This window comes from Mus musculus, chromosome 11 (assembly GCF_000001635.26).
Source record: "Mus musculus strain C57BL/6J chromosome 11, GRCm38.p6 C57BL/6J".
NCBI classification, from domain to species: Eukaryota; Metazoa; Chordata; class Mammalia; order Rodentia; family Muridae; genus Mus; species Mus musculus.
Window position 1 is genome coordinate 69,580,345 of NC_000077.6, and position 18,383 is coordinate 69,598,727.

The window sequence follows — 18,383 nt, forward strand, 5'->3', positions numbered from 1 at the left end:
GCTGGGATTGGGACTTTCCCCTCCCACGTGCTCACCCTGGCTAAAGTTCTGTAGCTTCAGTTCATTGGGACCATCCTGGCTGTAGGTAGCGACTACAGTTAGGGGGCACCTAGCATTCAGGCCCTCATCCTCCTCCTTCCCAGCAGGGTGTCACGCTTCTCCGAAGACTGGGTAAGTAATTGATGAGCGTGACGAGACCTCTCGGTCACTGGCTCTCTCCGTTTGCATCCATAAAACTAGAGAAAACCGTGGGGTTTGGGGGTGGGGCAGTGGGGGGACTCAGCGCGATGGAGATGGGCGGAATGGAAGCTTGGCGGGCGGGATGAACGGGAGTGTATATGTCAGATGCTGTAGTGAGGGTAGCTGATGATGATGATGTTAGGACCGACGAGCCTCACTGTCATGCACCTGCAAAGTAGAGCATATAGGGACCACTGAGATGGCCTAAGGGGTTTTCTCTCCGCTACGCGTTGTACACACTTATCTGCCCGCTGCTAGGTGATGGAAGCTCCGGAAATAACATGCACAAAGCACCAGGATTTAAGATTTTTCGAGATTCATAGCTTAAGACTTAAGACCCCCCATAGCATCCTAATGAAACCCTGGGTTCCGTTCCTGGATGAGATCGGGGTGATCCGGGGAGCCTTAGCTGCTAAGGTCCCGCAACTTCCGGACCTTTGTCCCTGGAGTGATTTCTTTTTTTTTCCAGCCGCTTCTCGACCCTGCTAGATGAAGAAAATCCAAGAAAAGCCTGAAGCACTAGCGGTGCTAGCCAGAAGTATTTGCCCTCGGGGCCCGACTCAGCCTCTTGGTCTGAAAGGCCCGCCGGCCCTGTTATTGTTTGGCTCCTTTACGTTTCTGCCGCTTGCAGGAGCATTTCCGGTTTCTTGTTTTCGGAGCAGATCACTGCTCGCCCGGCGACGGGGGAGTAGCGAAAGGGGAGAAATGGATTCTAGGCTGGTTCTGTGGTTTGAGGAGGAAAACTGCTGTCCTCGACATCTTATTTTTCTGGATTACTTGGTTATTGCTTTTGCAAAGGAGGAGGTGTTTATTTAAAAGAGTGCGCCGATAGGTCGTTTCTTCCTGCCGGAAAAGCAAATTACCGAGTATCCGGTTTTAGGGTGAGCCATTCCCTTGCTTAACGCATTCCGCGCGTCCTGAAAGCGGAAGGGGCGGGCTTGGGCCCCGGGCGCCCGGCGGTCCTAAGTGCAGTCAGCCCGCACCATCCGGTTCTTCCCAGCGGGAGGTGGCGGGACTCTGCCTGGGCGTGGGCTATGCCTGTCCCCGCCACTTCAATTTTTAGAACAGGTCATTTCATTACAGTTTCTTATCGCGCACCAGACATCGTGCGTGCCTTTTTTTCTTTTGTAAAAATACTATTTCCACACTGCACTTGGATCGGGAAGTAAATTTTTTTGTCCATCTGAAGATTTAGTTTCGGTCTAAAGAATAAATGATAGGTAGACCGGGAGGCGGGGGGACTTTGTTTTCGTGGCTTCAGCTGTAAAGCCGTAAGGAAGACTAGATCCTCCAGTTCATTGAGAAAGTATACAAATGACTTCACTTAAACTTTGACGCGCGAAGGGAACCCTAGCTGTGAAGGTTAGACTGGACAGCCACAGCGGTCCAGGGATGCCTTCTTATGCAAATAGCCTCCCTGCTCTTGCAATCTCTTTGACTGGATTTAGTGAAGGACTCTCTTGTGAATGTTAAAAGATCCCAACCCGAAGTCAAAAGGAGGTGCCCCTAGGCCCCATCTTGTTTACAAATGTAGATATATGTAAATTGGTTTTTTTGTTTTTTTTTTTTTTACATAAAGACAACTTTGGAAGATATTTACCCTGCTCTTCCAGTTTCTCTTCTCTGAATAATTTACTGCAGAGGGGTTTGGGAATGTCTGGGATGGGTAGTATATGCACTTAAATTATGCTTAAATCATCTGTAGCTTACATATGACCCTGCACTGTAAATGTTATTCAAATAAATGTTACCGTGTTGACTGAAAAAAGGAGCCAGGCTGGACTGGGACCGGGTGCTGCAAGCCTTTAACCCCAAAGCTAGGGAGGCCGAGGCAGGTCAATATCAGAGATTCAGGCCAGCCAAAGATATGCAAGGAGACCCTATCTCAAAAAGAAAAATATGTCACGTATGTTAATATTCACACTGACACAAGATAACCTGCTGCTACAGTTGAGTAGCAGTGGGAAGCCTCGACAGTCTCGAGTTCCAGACCACAGTGTCCAGACCATACATAGAGGGAGTTCAAGGTCATCCTTCCCTGGGTAGTTGTAAGCTGACTTGAGATAAATGAGAGTGTCTTCAAAAACAGAGAAAGAGTACAAAAGTTAACATTGGCAAACCAGAGCCTACTGGCCTTTCTCCTGATGGGTAAATGAGGACGTCTCGATGGCCCGTGCCTTTAATGCTAACACTCTTGGGATGCTGAGGTAACTTGGGCTACTTAGCAAGACCTTGTCTCAGAAAGGCAAACAGCTGGAGATATGGCTTGGAGTAGATTATTTCACCTGGCAAACATGATACCCTTGGTTTAAATCCTGAGACCACAAAAAACAGGTTAAACCCAGCTTGACCAAGTGCCATTGGTCCATGGATTGCTGTATTGGAATCAAACAGAAATCTATGTCATTCACAGCAGTAACCTCCTGGGAATACTTCAAGAGACGGAGAAAGGGCGACTGACTGTGCCCTCCGTCCTTTTTCGCAATCCTTTATTCTGTTCGAATCATAATTTGTTTTCCTGAGACAGGGTTTCTCTGTGTAGTCCTGGCTGTCCTGGGACTCCCCTCTGTAGACCAGGCTGGCCTCCAACTGTCTCTGCCTCCTATGTGCTGGGATCAAAGGTGCCTGCCACCACCGCCTGGCTTCTTAGAGTTGGGACAAGCCTCGAAGTAAGTTGGATGCCTAGGATCCCAGCACTACTGTGGTTAAGACAGTAATGAATTTAAGGCCAGCCTGGGATACATAGTGAGACCCTGTCTCAAGAAAGGGGGAAATAAGTTCCAAAAGTGACATTTTCCAAGGTGCGAAAGCGATGGTTCCTTAGAGAAAGTGACGTTGGAAGGGACAGAAGTAAATTTGACTCCTTAGTTATTAATTTGGTATCGATTTGAGACCTGGATAAAAAGCTGGTAAGCTTTAGGAAGGAAGGTAACGGTGGGCACGCATCTTTACGTCTTGGTTGGTTGGTTTTTTTTTGTCTCTGGCTGATAAAAGTAAACCCACTGTCTTTGTCTTGGTGCAAGAGAGGGCTACTACTAGGCTATTTCAAAGTTTGCCAAATAAACACTTACCATGTTCTCTTGTATCCACGTTTTAGTTACATAAACAGTCTTAAACCAGATGTGGTGGCTCACACCTGCAAGCCCAATGGTCAGGAAGCTGCAACAGAAGAAGTGCCATTGTAGCCGAGCCACAGAGTGAGGCGACTGTCTCAGAGTACAAAATAAAACTAAATCAAACATAATGGTCATCTTTTATCACACTGAGTACGCGCGCGCGCGTGCGTGTGTGCGTGTGTGTGTGTGTGTGTGTGTGTGTGTGTGTGTGTGTGTGTGTGTGAGTGTGTGTCGAGCTCATGCATACTCATTAGCATGTGTGTCAGAGGTCAGCTGACAACTTAATAGAAATTAGTTTTGGGGTACTCAGTCTTGGTACCAGGTGCCTATTCTGGCCACACAGACCCACCTATTTTCTGATTTGTATAAACTATTTTGAGTTTTTCTACCAATCGTATTCCTCACCCAGTGTGTTTCTAAACGTTTTCCAAAGCCGTGTTTTATGTGTCTGTTCCCCACCAGTGTGTTGTGATTTCTTCTTGCTCCACACCCGGAATAATGCTGACAGGAGCAGTTTTTGTGCAAGGCTCCTGCTGTCCGTGTTCTAGGAACTGCACCTAGATGTGGTTTTGCTGAGTGAGATGTGTGCTTTAAGTGATACCAGACACAGCCTTCTTATTTTTTCTTAGAACCAACAATATATCGGTCCTTGGCCCCCACCCCCATGCCCCTTTTTTCCAATGCTGGGTGTTGAACCCGGAGCCTTAGACATAACACACGAACTCTGCAGCTGAGCTACCCTGCCAGCTCCGAAAGATTTGTATACTAAGTTCTATGAAACATTAAGGTCGTTTTATTCAGGGTAAGGTGTGGCTTCTGGCTTCCCTGGGTCCAGTCCTTTGATGGTGGTGGGTAGTACTGTTCGTTCCATTCCGTTTGGGGTTTTGATTGACAAGCCTTGCACCTTTCCAACTGTTCTACCTCAAGAGCCAAAGATAAAGGGTAAAAGATTCCCTTCCCTTATCCCTGTCAATAGCAGCCTGCCTAGCTTCCTCAGGATCAAATGAGATGAGCCCCTGAGAAGAGCAAGGCCCGCTGGGCCTGGAAGGCCAGCCCTGGTTGTACTCAAACCTCTCGAGTCTATTGCCTTTCCCAGCCAACATTTTCTTACACATCCAGCCTCTGTGGATACTGTGACCCTCCTGATCTGGTTCTTGTGAAAAGTTTCATATTGGCAACTGTTCTTAAGGAAACACTGAAAACCTAATTACTACTAACGACCTGGAAGATAGAGCAGGAAGACCTCCTATTGTCAGTGTGGCTATGTCTCCAAGACTGAGACATTGGGCCGCCATCCCAGCATGTGCGCGCGCGCGCGCGCACACACACACACACACACACAGTATTCACTAAGCAAGAGTTCCTTGACAGGGTGAACTGGCATTAACGGGTAGTGGTTAGCGCCACAGAAGCACTGCTAGCTCAGAACAAATGAGGTGCTCATACCCACAGGGCTGAGCTCTTACATGAGTGTGTACTGTTGGGCGTGGGGTGGGGCTGGACCCAGGGCTTCACAGATGAGCTCCGCCCAAGGCCAAATCTCAAAAAATGAAAAGGTCAAAAGGTAACCCTTTCAGATAGATACCGGAGATATGATATTTACAAAAAATATGATAATTAAATGCTACAGTTTTAATTATGAATCTGAAGCAGCTCTGGGTCTCCCTGACCCCTTTCCAGGGCCAGCCACCTCATTACTCAGATGTAGGGGCTATATAATACCCAGTCCTTTGCTTTCTTCATCTAGCTGATTGCAAGAGAACTGTGCCTAAGAGCCTGTGACGCACTAGATTGTTTGGGTGGCCATCTTTAATAAAGAGTCATTCACCTGCCCAGGGGCAGATGTGACCATCGAGACAGATGAAATAGCCCATATGGAAAGGTTTCTCAAACTCTTAAATAAATGAGAACTTGATTGTTCTACATACAAGTGAATATATTAAATGTTGAGATTATAGTCAGTATTAACAGTAATTATTCTGAAATGCTTGCCTTTGCTGTTAGAAAGGAAACATGATGTCCCAGGGGGTTGGCCGAACTCAATCCCCAGAACCCACTTCTTATAAGTTGTCATCTGACCTCCATACGCATGTCTTGGCACCTTTAAATAAGGCACAATAAATAAGTAAATGTCTAAGTAAGGAAGATAATAGCTCCGTGGTTAGTAACAAGAGAAAATGAGTGAGAGAGTATCATACGGCTTAACCTCTGAAGGAGGTGGTGGTGGTGTGGCTGGCTGGAGATTGGCTGGCTGTGACTGTCTCCGAGGAGCTATGGCATACAAGATAAGGAAGAGCCTACCTCATAGCCTAGGGAGAACAGAAACTGTGACTTTGCTCTTGTAGAGGTAACCACACTGATTCAGCCAGGAGGAAGTAAGTGCTCCCTAGAGCCCTTGGGGAAGAAGGCAGTAGGAAACCTGCTGAATCTTCAGGAATTTGTAAGGCGCTGGGGACCTGTCCCTAGGGGGCAGATGAGACACTGATGGGCGTACTTAGAGATTTGCCATGAAGTGGGTTTGAAGAATGGAGCTGTGTGTGAAATGGTGGATGGGGGGGGGGAGTCCCTCCCCAGAGGGAAGGGAAGAGAGATGAGATGTAGGGTGCAGATGTAGGGGGGCTTGGGGCTAGAAGTACCTCCCTGATTACCTGTTCCTTGAAGCAGTGTGTGGTTCGAGAAGCTGATAGGAAGCCAGGCCAAGGCTTGAGCAGCCTGAATAAAAGACGGAAGAGCTGCCCCATTCCTGCTTCTCTGGAAATGGTGTCCCTCACGGCCATCTTGGGTCCTGACTTCTTCTCAAAGGAGCCTGGCCGACTTCTTGGATACTTGTAACTTTGCGCTTTCCCACCCTCGCATAAGTTTCCTGAAATAATGACTCTGAAACTCAAAATATATTTACAAACACCTCGGCTGTAGCTTTGGTTTGTTCTCTGACTTGCTTATAACTTAATATCCCTCTTATTCTAACCTAAGTTCTGCCACGTGGTTGGTTACCTCTGCTCAGCCCCCGGCTTCTGTCCTCCATGTTCCTGGGGGAATCCCTACACTTTCAGAATTTAATTTCCCTACTGGATGTCCCACCTTCTTTTTATTCTACCCTTTCCTATAAGCCATAGGGGTTTGTTTGTTTGTATGTTTTTTAATTGACAAGTTATGCATCCATACAGTACACAATCTCTTCTCTCTACAGATGACTGCCATGGAGGAGTCACAGTCGGATATCAGCCTCGAGCTCCCTCTGAGCCAGGAGACATTTTCAGGCTTATGGAAACTGTGAGTGGATCTTTTTGGGGCCCTTAAGATACATCCCGCCATACCTGTATCCTCCCCTTGCCTGAGAGAAACAAAAACAGTAGTGTTCAAACATGGTATGGTGTTGGGTGTCTGTAAATCCTGCGGGGCGGGGTGGCGGGGGGGGGGGGGGACTGCAGGGTCTCAGAAGTTTGAGGTCATCATTGACTACATAGCAAGTTGGAGGCCAGCCTGGGATAAGTGAGATTCTGTCTTCAAAAAATGGAAGGAAATCAGGAACTAACTCTCTGCTCTTGTTTTCCAGACTTCCTCCAGAAGATATCCTGGTAAGGCCCAGAGCAGAAAGGGACTTGGGCTTTGGTGTTGGGCTGGTAGGCTGAGAACACAGTCCTGAGGGTTCTTCTTTGTCCCATCCACAGCCATCACCTCACTGCATGGACGATCTGTTGCTGCCCCAGGATGTTGAGGAGTTTTTTGAAGGCCCAAGTGAAGCCCTCCGAGTGTCAGGAGCTCCTGCAGCACAGGACCCTGTCACCGAGACCCCTGGGCCAGTGGCCCCTGCCCCAGCCACTCCATGGCCCCTGTCATCTTTTGTCCCTTCTCAAAAAACTTACCAGGGCAACTATGGCTTCCACCTGGGCTTCCTGCAGTCTGGGACAGCCAAGTCTGTTATGTGCACGGTGAGTGGGCCCCGGGGAGTTGTCTTTCGTGTGACCTTTCAATGCCTCTTTTTCTCTGTCTAGATTTGGGGGTTCCTCTTCAGCCTGTAGACTGTGCCTCAGAGTTTAGTTTTGCCCTGAACCTTTTTAGCCTCTTCTCCTTTCTCTCATATTCTCTGCATCTCTCCAGGGGACGTGGAACTCTCTTCCCTCACATTCCTTTCTTGGCTTTTGAAAATAATCTTCTGAAGCCAAGCACAGAGGCGTGTGCTGTAGGCCCAGCTGCTAGAGACAGTTGAGGCAGGATTGCTTAAGGCCAGCCTGAGCATGGAAGTAAGACCCCTTCTCACCAAAAACAAAAACAGCCCAGTGGAGTGACACACACCTGTAGCTCCAGCACTGGGGAGGCCAAAGTGGGAGGGACAAAAGTTCGAGGCCATCTCTGACTACACAGAGAGGTGCCCTCTCAAAAAAAGAGAAGTCAGGTGTGTTGGCCATCTCTGTGAGTTCGAGGCCAGCCTGGTCTACAAAGTGAGTTCCAGGACAGCCAGGGCTACATAGAGAAACCCTGTCTCGAAAAACACAGAAAGGGAGGAAGAAGGAAAGGTCCCAGTCCTCTCTTTGCTGGCTGCCCTCTGCCACTGCGAGGGCGTCCAATGGTGCTTGGACAATGTGTTTCATTAGTTCCCCACCTTGACACCTGATCGTTACTCGGCTTGTCCCCGACCTCCGTTCTCTCTCCTCTCTTCCAGTACTCTCCTCCCCTCAATAAGCTATTCTGCCAGCTGGCGAAGACGTGCCCTGTGCAGTTGTGGGTCAGCGCCACACCTCCAGCTGGGAGCCGTGTCCGCGCCATGGCCATCTACAAGAAGTCACAGCACATGACGGAGGTCGTGAGACGCTGCCCCCACCATGAGCGCTGCTCCGATGGTGATGGTAAGCCCTCAACACCGCCTGTGGGGTTAGGACTGGCAGCCTCCCATCTCCCGGCTTCTGACTTATTCTTGCTCTTAGGCCTGGCTCCTCCCCAGCATCTTATCCGGGTGGAAGGAAATTTGTATCCCGAGTATCTGGAAGACAGGCAGACTTTTCGCCACAGCGTGGTGGTACCTTATGAGCCACCCGAGGTCTGTAATTTTGTTTTGGTTTGTGCGTCTTAGAGACAGTTGACTCCAGCCTAGACTGATGTTGACTTTCTAGCAACCCGTTTGCCTCACCCTCCTGAGTGCTAGCTAGGCTTAGAGGTGCAAGCTGCCGTGCCCAGCCCAGGGTCTACTTTAACAGCAGTCTCTGGGAGAAGGGGCTTCCCCATCCAGGCGGGAAATAGAGACGCTGAGTCCGGTTCCCTCCCATGCTAAGCAAGTGTTGGGCCCCACAGCTCCAGCAGGTGTGCCGAACAGGTGGAATATCCCTACTCTACAACTAAAACTGAAACTTATTAGAGGCTATAGCCAGCCATTCCCGGCTGCTGCAGGTCACCTGTAGTGAGGTAGGGAGCGACTTCACCTGGATCCTGTGTCTTCCCCCAGGCCGGCTCTGAGTATACCACCATCCACTACAAGTACATGTGTAATAGCTCCTGCATGGGGGGCATGAACCGCCGACCTATCCTTACCATCATCACACTGGAAGACTCCAGGTAGGAAGGCGCGTGGTAGGTTAGGTTAGCCTGTTTCTTCCCCAGCTTCTGCCTGTTTCTGTTCCACGAGTCCCGCCCCCTACCACATGCCCAACGCTCTTTGGTTCCTACCCTATCTACCTAAATGAAGTCTCCTCCTCTGTTTCCTCTTGGGCTTAGGGACGTCTCTTATCTGTGGCTTCTCGGGGTTCCTGTAACTGGACCTTTGGCTGCAGATATGACAAGAGGGGTTGGGAACAGGTGGGGGCCTAGTTTACACACAGTCAGGATGGGGCCCAGCTTTCTTACTGCCTTGTGCTGGTCCTTTTCTTGTCCCGGATAGTGGGAACCTTCTGGGACGGGACAGCTTTGAGGTTCGTGTTTGTGCCTGCCCTGGGAGAGACCGCCGTACAGAAGAAGAAAATTTCCGCAAAAAGGAAGTCCTTTGCCCTGAACTGCCCCCAGGGAGCGCAAAGAGAGGTACGCAGGCGGGACCAAGGAGGCGGAGGAGCCTGTTGAGCTTCACCCCAAAGTCACCTCTTGCTCTCTCCTTCCACAGCGCTGCCCACCTGCACAAGCGCCTCTCCCCCGCAAAAGAAAAAACCACTTGATGGAGAGTATTTCACCCTCAAGGTACCAAGGCTGGAGAGTCGCATGCCAGAGACAAGCTGTACCCATTATTGCCTCTGTCTCTCGCATGTATAAAATAGTGTTATTAGCAGGTTGCCAGGTCTTTTTCAGTGGCTTTATCTCTAGCCGTGACATTAGCTTGAGAGCTCATGCTCTGAGGCTGTGCCTCCTCCGACAGTGGTTCTCAGTGTAACTAACTTGACAACACCAACTTACACCATAAGACAGGTGCTCCTCCACTGGGGATGGGAACATGTCCTAGGAAACTCACCATAAATTGAAAATAACACACGACAAAAATGTGTTTAGAGGCAGGCCTGGTGGCACCTGCCTGTAATTACAGCACTGAAGAGGGTGGTTCAAAGCTGGCAAGAAAAAGTAACCCAAGGAAAGGACATTGGGGTTTAAGGGTATAACTCAGTTCCAGGATACTTGCCAAGTGTGTGCCAGGCCCCGGATTAGGTCCCCAGCGGCTCACGGTGCCTTTAGTCCACCTAACCCACAACTGGACTCTACAGCTCAGCTCCCGGTTGCCCTGTTAAGCGTCTGTTCCCTCTAACTGAAAAGATCCAAGCTTGTTGTACACGTTCTACTGAATGCCTGTTACTTTCACACCATCTTATTAAAGATGATCTCCCCCCCCCCCAAAAAAAAAAACAAAACAAAACAAAACAAAAACCTGTAAGTGGAGCCAGCTTAAGTTGGGAACCAACTTTCAGAAAGAAAGTTGTTAAAATCGTGAAAGTGGTTGTGTGACCTTGTCCAGTGCTTCCATCTCACTTCATCTCTGCTGCAGATCCGCGGGCGTAAACGCTTCGAGATGTTCCGGGAGCTGAATGAGGCCTTAGAGTTAAAGGATGCCCATGCTACAGAGGAGTCTGGAGACAGCAGGGCTCACTCCAGGTAAGTGGCCTGGGGCAGCGCCTGCCTGTGGTGCTCTACCCAGACCTCCCTCCAGCTCAGCCTTTGTAGTGAAAGATAAAAACCCCACCCTGCTAGATGCTTAGGGCTGCACCCTACGAGAACTGACTTCTTGACTTTTTAGGCTCTGTTAAGGGGTATGAGGGACAAGGTATGGTGTCATGCTCCTATAATCTCAGCAGTAAGGAAGACAAAGTCAGGAGGATTTGGGGAAGTTTGAAGCCTTCATAAACTATATAAAACTTTAGGCCAGCTAGGGCTAGCTACAATAGCAAGACCCTGTCTCATGGTGATGGTGATGATGGTGGTGGTGGTGACAGTTGTGATAATAATGGCAGTGGTGGTGATGATGATGGTGGTGGTGATGATGGTGATGGTGAAAGGGAGGATAAACTGATTCTCAGAAGTATTCCAGTGTGTTCTGTGAATATCCCTACCCATAGTAGAAGCCATCTTAAATTCCTTTTTTTCAGCCTCCAGCCTAGAGCCTTCCAAGCCTTGATCAAGGAGGAAAGCCCAAACTGCTAGCTCCCATCACTTCATCCCTCCCCTTTTCTGTCTTCCTATAGCTACCTGAAGACCAAGAAGGGCCAGTCTACTTCCCGCCATAAAAAAACAATGGTCAAGAAAGTGGGGCCTGACTCAGACTGACTGCCTCTGCATCCCGTCCCCATCACCAGCCTCCCCCTCTCCTTGCTGTCTTATGACTTCAGGGCTGAGACACAATCCTCCCGGTCCCTTCTGCTGCCTTTTTTACCTTGTAGCTAGGGCTCAGCCCCCTCTCTGAGTAGTGGTTCCTGGCCCAAGTTGGGGAATAGGTTGATAGTTGTCAGGTCTCTGCTGGCCCAGCGAAATTCTATCCAGCCAGTTGTTGGACCCTGGCACCTACAATGAAATCTCACCCTACCCCACACCCTGTAAGATTCTATCTTGGGCCCTCATAGGGTCCATATCCTCCAGGGCCTACTTTCCTTCCATTCTGCAAAGCCTGTCTGCATTTATCCACCCCCCACCCTGTCTCCCTCTTTTTTTTTTTTTTACCCCTTTTTATATATCAATTTCCTATTTTACAATAAAATTTTGTTATCACTTATATGGTTTTGAGAGGTTGATATCAGCATAAGCTGTCTGGGCCCCCAGGGGCAGGATGAATTTGGGAGGTACCCACCTGAGTCCAGGCAGTCTGTTGGAGTCAGGGGTGGGGAACTTGGGTTCCAGAAGAGGAACAAAGCCGGGGACTGGGTCAGTCTGTGGGCTGCATGACAACAAGAGAGCAGGGTGACTCCATTCATAACTTGGGAACCAACTGTCCCTCCTCCCTCCTGCCAGGACTGGCACATGGTCCTTACCCACCCCTACTTCTAGGGTTGGGCTCCTGCTGTCCTCTGGGGAGCCTCTCACCAAGGATTAAGGGATTTAAATGTCTGATATAGCAAACCTGAGCCTCTGGAGTGACCATCTGCTCCACAAGAAAGGATCAGGGTGCCTGGGTTCCACAGGGAAGGGGGTGGCTGTTCCTGGATGAAGAGACAAGTGGGAGGCCCGCCAGCTGGGGTCCCAGGAAACTGGGAGCAGTTAAGGTGAGGCTAGGGGCCTTCCCAGCATCCCCAAACTCCGGGCCTCACGCCAGGCAAGTGAATGAATCGAAGCTTTGCACTTTGCCAGGAAATCCTTTGAAAGGGCTTCTTGGAGTAGGGAGGAGAGTCAGAGTTGGGGAGCCTAACACCCTCTCACCCACCCCCTTCCTCAGTGCTGCTGGCTCCCAGAGAGCGGGACTAGGCCAAGCTCTCCCCATAGCCTGCTGAGCCAGTGCCAGTAGGGAGAGCAGTCGGTGAGCACATGGCTTGGCCATGGCTCTTGGTAACAGAGAGAGGGGTACTGAGGTCCAGAGGCACTTTGGGGCCACTGTCCTCTGCCTGTCCCAGGCTTAAAGAGCCAGTGAGAGTCCTTTGCCTTGCCCGAGGGTCCTATACAAGTTGGGAGGGAGCAGCCCCTTAGCCTCAAAATTTTGTACTTGTGAGTACCAAATATTTTCGCAGCAGACTAGGGTCTATCTTTTTAACTGTTGTGGGAATGTGTGATGCCAGTCAAACCCACTACGCTTTTCCCCTGTTTTTGTCCCACAGCTTTACTGAGAACTAAATCCAAAGAACTGTGTTTAAGGGCCACAAATTTGAGCCCTTATCTCAAAAAGGGAGGAGGGGCTAAAACAATTGCCAAATGAAAAGCTATCTCTGCATTTGTGCCTGTATGGTAAACGTTAAGACTGACAGAGAACTACTCAACAAAAGCTCCTCCACCCAACTCCTTTATTTTTTTCAGACAGTACCTTGCTAACTAAGTAGCCCAGGCTACCCTCAACATTGGTCTCTTTATTTAGCTTTCCAAGTGGAGGGAGGGATCGATGGGCTACCATACTTCCTTACCTTCCCCATTTCCCTATCTTTTGTCCTTAATTCTGTCCTTGTACCTCAAGTCTTCAGAAAGCAGGTCCATTTTGGTACCTCAAATCCCTTCTCTGAGAGCTGATATCAATGGACAAAGGATAATGAGGTTTTTGCTTCTCCTGCAAGCTCTTCTATGTAACTTCACATCAGTCACTTACCTCCCAGGTTCCACTTCCGGGCTGTTTCCATTGATGCATCAACTAGGCATCGATCCATAAAGTACTTGACATTCACAGGGACCCTATGTCTGCTATGATGTCTGCCCAAGAGGTAAATACCTCAGGCCTTACTCTATTGAGGTCTAAAATCAAACCTCCCAATCTCTAATCTTGTAACTCTAACCTACTTTTACATTTTAGGTCAATATATTTTTTATTTTTTGTATTTTGAGAAATGGTGGCGTGCCAGACCATGATAAGCAAGACATTGTACCAGCAATTAACCCCCCACCCCCAACTCCATAGCTGGGTGGTGATGGAGCACACCTTTAATCCTGGCACTTGGGACACAGAGGCAGGCAGAGTTCAGCCTAGTAAACAGAGTGAGTTCCAGTCCAGCCAGGGCTATACAGAGAAACCCTGTCTCAAAAAAAACAAAACAAAAACACCAAACAAACAGGAAAATCAACCCCAGGCTGGAGAGATGGCTCAGCAGTTAAGAGCACTGACTGTTCTTCCAAAGGTCCTGAGTTCAAATCCCAGCAAGCACATGGTGGCTCACAACCATCTGACATCTGATGCCCTCTACAGGTGTGTCTGAAGATAGCTACAGTGTACTTACATATAAATAATAAATCTTTTTTTAAAAAAAGAAGAAAAGAAAAATCAACCCCTATTCTGGCTTGATTTTTGTGATGGTTTCAAGATCTTGTTGTTGCTGCTGTTTTGTTTTGTTAATTTCTGAGATGATGGAGTCTTGTACAACACAGGCTAGCTCTAACTCCTGATTCTACCTCTACCTCCAAAATGCTGAGATTATAATAAACAAGTTTCATGACTCCCAGTACATATATTGTTTGTTTGGTTGGTTGGTTTGGTTTGTTTTTTTTCGAGACAAGGTTCCTCTGTATAGCCCTGGCTGTCCTGGAACTCACTTTGTAGACCAGTCTGGCCTCGAACTCAGAAATCTGCCTGCCTCTGCCTCCCAAGTGCTGGGAATACTTTTTTAATTTAGAAATTAATTTAAGAAGCATGTTGGGTGCCGGGTGTGGTGGCGCACTCCTTTAATCCCAGCACTCGGGAGGCAGAGGCAGGCGGATTTCTGAGTTCGAGGCCAGACTGGTCTACAAAGTGAGTTCCAGGACAGCCAGGGCTACACAGAGAAACCCTGTCTCAAAAAACCAAAAAAAAAAAAAAAAAAAAAAGCATGTTGGATCTCCAAATTTGAGGCCAGCCTGGTCTACAGCACAAGTTCCAGGACAAACACAGACAAACCCTATTTCAAACATACATAGGGTCAGGAGGCAAAGGCAGGTAGATCTCTGTGAGTACCAGTCTCGCTTGCCTGGTCTATATAGTGAGTTCTAGGTATTCAGGAAATAACCTAGATAATGTTAGCCCCAAGTGCTGTCATTATTTAAGAGAGAGAGAAAATAAAGGAACCTAGGGGCTAGAGAAGTGGCTCAATGATTATGAAAGAGTACAAGCTGCTCTTCCAGAGGACCAGGGTTCTGATCCCAGCACCCATGTCAAGTCACTCACAAATCCATATCACCAAGAGATTCACCCTCTTCTCACCTCCAGAGGAACCTGCACATACATGGTACACATGCATACACGGTACACACAGTACAGATGCACACACACATGGTATACATACATGTACAGATGATACACACACGCGCACACACCATACACGTGCGCTCCCACAGTGCACACTCACACGTGATACAATATGCACACACAAATAAAACAAATAACTAAATCTTCAAGGAACCTGTACCCATCCTAAAATTAAAGCTATAAATTACTGACATCTGATTGAAAGGACAAGCCCAAAATTTTAATCAGGATTTTGAAAATCAGGAACTTTAAAATGTATGTATACCTTGAAAAGCTAAGGGCTGAGGGTATAGCTCAGCACAGACTCCACATGTGCAAAGCCCTGGGCCCACCCAGTACTATCACCAAAAGAGAAAGGGGGGAGAGAGGAAAAGAGGAACGGAAGGAGAGGGAAGAGGGAAAGAAAGGAAAGGGGAAGGAAGATTTGGTGAAGTAACATATCCCAGAAGTCCATCCAGCTGTCCAGCAACTGAGGCAGGAGGATCACATGAGCTCAGAAATTTCAAGTCAAGTCAGTTTAGGCAAGATAATAAGACAGTAACATAGTAAAAGAAAGAAAAATGGAGGGAAGGAAGAAACCCAGGAGTTAGAAGTGTGACTTGATGTTGGAGCATGTCATCCTGAAGGCCTTGGCTTCCATTCCCCACATCAAAAACTACAGGAAGCCAGCATGGTGGTGCAGCACCTGGGAGGCAGAGGCAGGCGAATTTCTGAGTTCAAGGCCAGCTTGGTCAACAGAGTGAGTTCCAGGACAGCCAGGGCTCCACAGAGAAACCCTGTCTCGAAAAAGAATCAAAAGAGAGAGAGACAGAGACACAGAGAGAGAGACAGAGAGAGAGAGAGAGTAGCTCGTGGAGTATGTATGTATATACCATGTTAGAGACTCTTCTTTCCATCCAGAGTCAAAAAAAGGAAAGTTGGTCCCAGTGGTGGTGGCTCATGACTTTAATCCCAGCACCAGGAGGCAGAGGCAGGCAGGTCTTCTGAGCTTCAGAGCAGCAAGGGCTACATAGTGAAACCCTGTCTCAGTAAAACAAAGAAAAACAAAACAAAAACAAAACAAAACAAAAAGAAAGAAAGGACAGAAGGCGGGCTGGTGAAATGGCTCAGTGGTTAAGAGCACTGACTACTCTTCCAAAGGTCCTGAGTTCAAGTCCCAGCAACCACATGGTGGCTCACAACCATCTGTAATGGGATCTGATGCTCTTTTCTGGTGTGTCTGAAGACAGCTACAGTGTACCTCACATGCACAAAATAAACAAATAATTCTTTAAAAAAAAAAAAAAAGCTGGGCGTGGTGGCGCACACCTCTAATCCCAGCACTCCAGAGGCAGAGGCAGGTGGATTTCTGAGTTCAAGGCCAGCCTGGTCTACAAAGTGAGTTCCAGGATAGCCAGGACTACACAGAGAAACACTGTCTCGAAAAACCAAAACCAAAACAAACAAACAAACAAACAAAAGATATAAAAGAAATATAAGACAGGTCTGAGTTACACAAGATTTTGTTTTTAAAATACTAAAATAGAAAACTAGGAAATGGGCTGAAGAGATGGCTCAGGGGTTAAGAACACTGACTGCTCTTCCAAAGGTCCTGAGTTCAATTCCCAGCAAGCACATGGTGGCTCACAACCATCTGTAACAGGATCTAATGCCCTCTTCTGGTGTGTCTGAAGACCGCTACAGTGTACTCATATAAATAAAATAAATCTTAAAAAAACAAACAAACTAGGAAACACATAATTTATAAGTATTGGTTGCAAAGACATTCATGCAAACTGTCCCAAATATTACCACAATAATGAATTTGAGAAATTCTATGTTCTAACCAGTTTATTCCAGAGCCAGGATTTGTTTAGTAACATAAGATCTATTAGCATAATTCATAATGGTAACAAAACAAAGGAAAAAATGATAAGATCAAATCAACAGGTCCTGAAAAGCACTTGATGACAATGCAGCTGCCATTCCTTAAAATAATATATTTTAATTAAAGCACTAATAGATTGGTAATAGAATGCCAATGGGTTGATATAAACACACACACATATATATATAGCTAGCCTGGTCTACAGAGTGAATTCCAGAACATCCAGGGCTACAAGAAACCCTGTCTTGAAAAAAAAAAAAAAAACAGTATGTACACACACACACACATACATATACACTGAAAGTAAACTGAGGGGCTTGCACAGGCTATACAAACACTGCTACTGAGCTGTCCAACCAGCAGATCAATGTTATAAACATGGAAGTGTTAAAATCATAAGGTCATTTCCAGTTGGAATGAAAACTACACAGAGCTTCCACTCACTAACTTCGGTTTTAATGTGTTGGAAAGGACCAAAATAACCTGTTGGAGAGAGGGATGCCTCAGCTGTTAAGAGCACGGGCTGCTCTTCCAGAAGACTGGGGTCCCATTCCCAGCACCCACATGGTAGCTCACAACCATCTGTAATCCCAGTTCCAGGCAAGCCGATGCCTTCTTCTGGCCAGCTTGGGCCAGGCATGAAAGTGGTACATAGATGTACCTACAAAAATACCCATATGCATAAAATAAAAATAACTCTTAGCAAGATTGAAATTGAGTTTGGTTCTCTCTCACTCTCTCTATCAAAAGAGAGAGAAAAAGAGAGAAGAGAGAAGAGAGAGAGAGAGAGAGAGATGCCTGTCATCCCAGTGACTGGGAGACTGATGCAGGAAGATGGTAGCAAGTTGGAGACTGGCCTAGGCTACTTTCATCCTTGCTTCAAAAAGGAGGCAGGAGGCTTTTAATTTTTTTTTAGACAGGGTCTGCAGCTCAAGCTGGGGTCAAATTCCCATTGAAGATGATGATGGCCTTGAATGCCTAGAGGTTCCAGTCAGCTTCAACCTCCTGGAGTACTGGATCACAGGCGTGTACCACCACCATACTCAGTTTTATGTGGTCCTGGAAACTAATCCAGGGGGGGGGGGGGTCATGTATGCTAGGCAATCACTTCTGGATGAGCTACATTCCCAGGCTTCTGCCTTTTGGAATGTGAGAGGTTGAACTTAGGGCGTCACACATGCTACGTTCGTTCTCTACCATTAAGCTGCACTTCCAACCAAAAAAAAAACGATCACAGACTTATAGGCAGGTTGAGTAGCCAATAGTAATTGAAGGAAAGAGTGAGTGCTGGGCACAGAGCTCTTCTTAGTATAGCATACTCTCATGTAAAGCGTTTTGGGTTCAATTCCCAACATCAAAAACAGAAAAGGGCAGGGGATAGGGAACTCTGCTTGCCATTGTCAAATATCACAAAGCATACTCTTAAAAATTAGTTAGAGCCGGGCGTGGTGGCGCACGCCTTTAATCCCAGCACTTGGGAGGCAGAGGCAGGTGGATTTCTGAGTTCCAAGGCCAGCCTGGTCTACAAAGTGAGTTCCAGGACAGCCAGGGCTATAAAGGGAAACCCTGTCTCGAAAAAACAAAAACAAAACAAAACAAAACAAAAAAAATTAAAGTTAGGGCCCATTGGACACGCAAACTTTATATGCCCCAGTACAGGGGAACGCCAGGGCCAAAAAGGGGGAGTGGGTGGGTAGGGGAGTGGGGATGGGTGGGTATGGGGGACTTTTGGTATAGCATTGGAAATGTAAATGAGCTAAATACCTAATAAAAAATGGGAAAAAAAATTAAAGTTAGGCCAGGACTGGGGAGATGACTCAGAGGTTAAGAATGCACACCGGTGTTACAAAGT

The 18,383-nt window shown here is 47.5% G+C and overlaps 1 protein-coding gene across 6 annotated transcripts; it reads left to right on the top strand.

Moving 5' to 3' along the window:
- The first annotated feature begins 3 nt into the window (after positions 1-3).
- On the top strand, positions 4-11,529 carry Trp53 (transformation related protein 53). 6 transcript variants are annotated; one of them, XM_030245922.1, is made up of 12 exons: positions 4-171; positions 710-811; positions 6,547-6,629; positions 6,913-6,934; positions 7,028-7,288; positions 8,020-8,203; positions 8,282-8,394; positions 8,797-8,906; positions 9,229-9,365; positions 9,445-9,518; positions 10,312-10,418; positions 11,006-11,525. In XM_030245922.1, the coding sequence occupies exons 3-12, from the start codon at positions 6,547-6,549 to the stop codon at positions 11,085-11,087; spliced, it is 1,173 nt and encodes a 390-aa protein (XP_030101782.1). In that variant the 5' UTR covers positions 4-171; positions 710-811; the 3' UTR covers positions 11,088-11,525. The 6 variants fall into 6 exon arrangements, with proteins under 6 accessions (XP_030101782.1, NP_001120705.1, NP_035770.2 ...); XM_006533157.4 differs by having other exon boundaries at positions 33-171; positions 710-1,121; XM_030245923.1 differs by having other exon boundaries at positions 33-171; positions 710-1,121; positions 10,910-11,316.
- Positions 11,530-18,383: the final 6,854 nt, after the last annotated feature.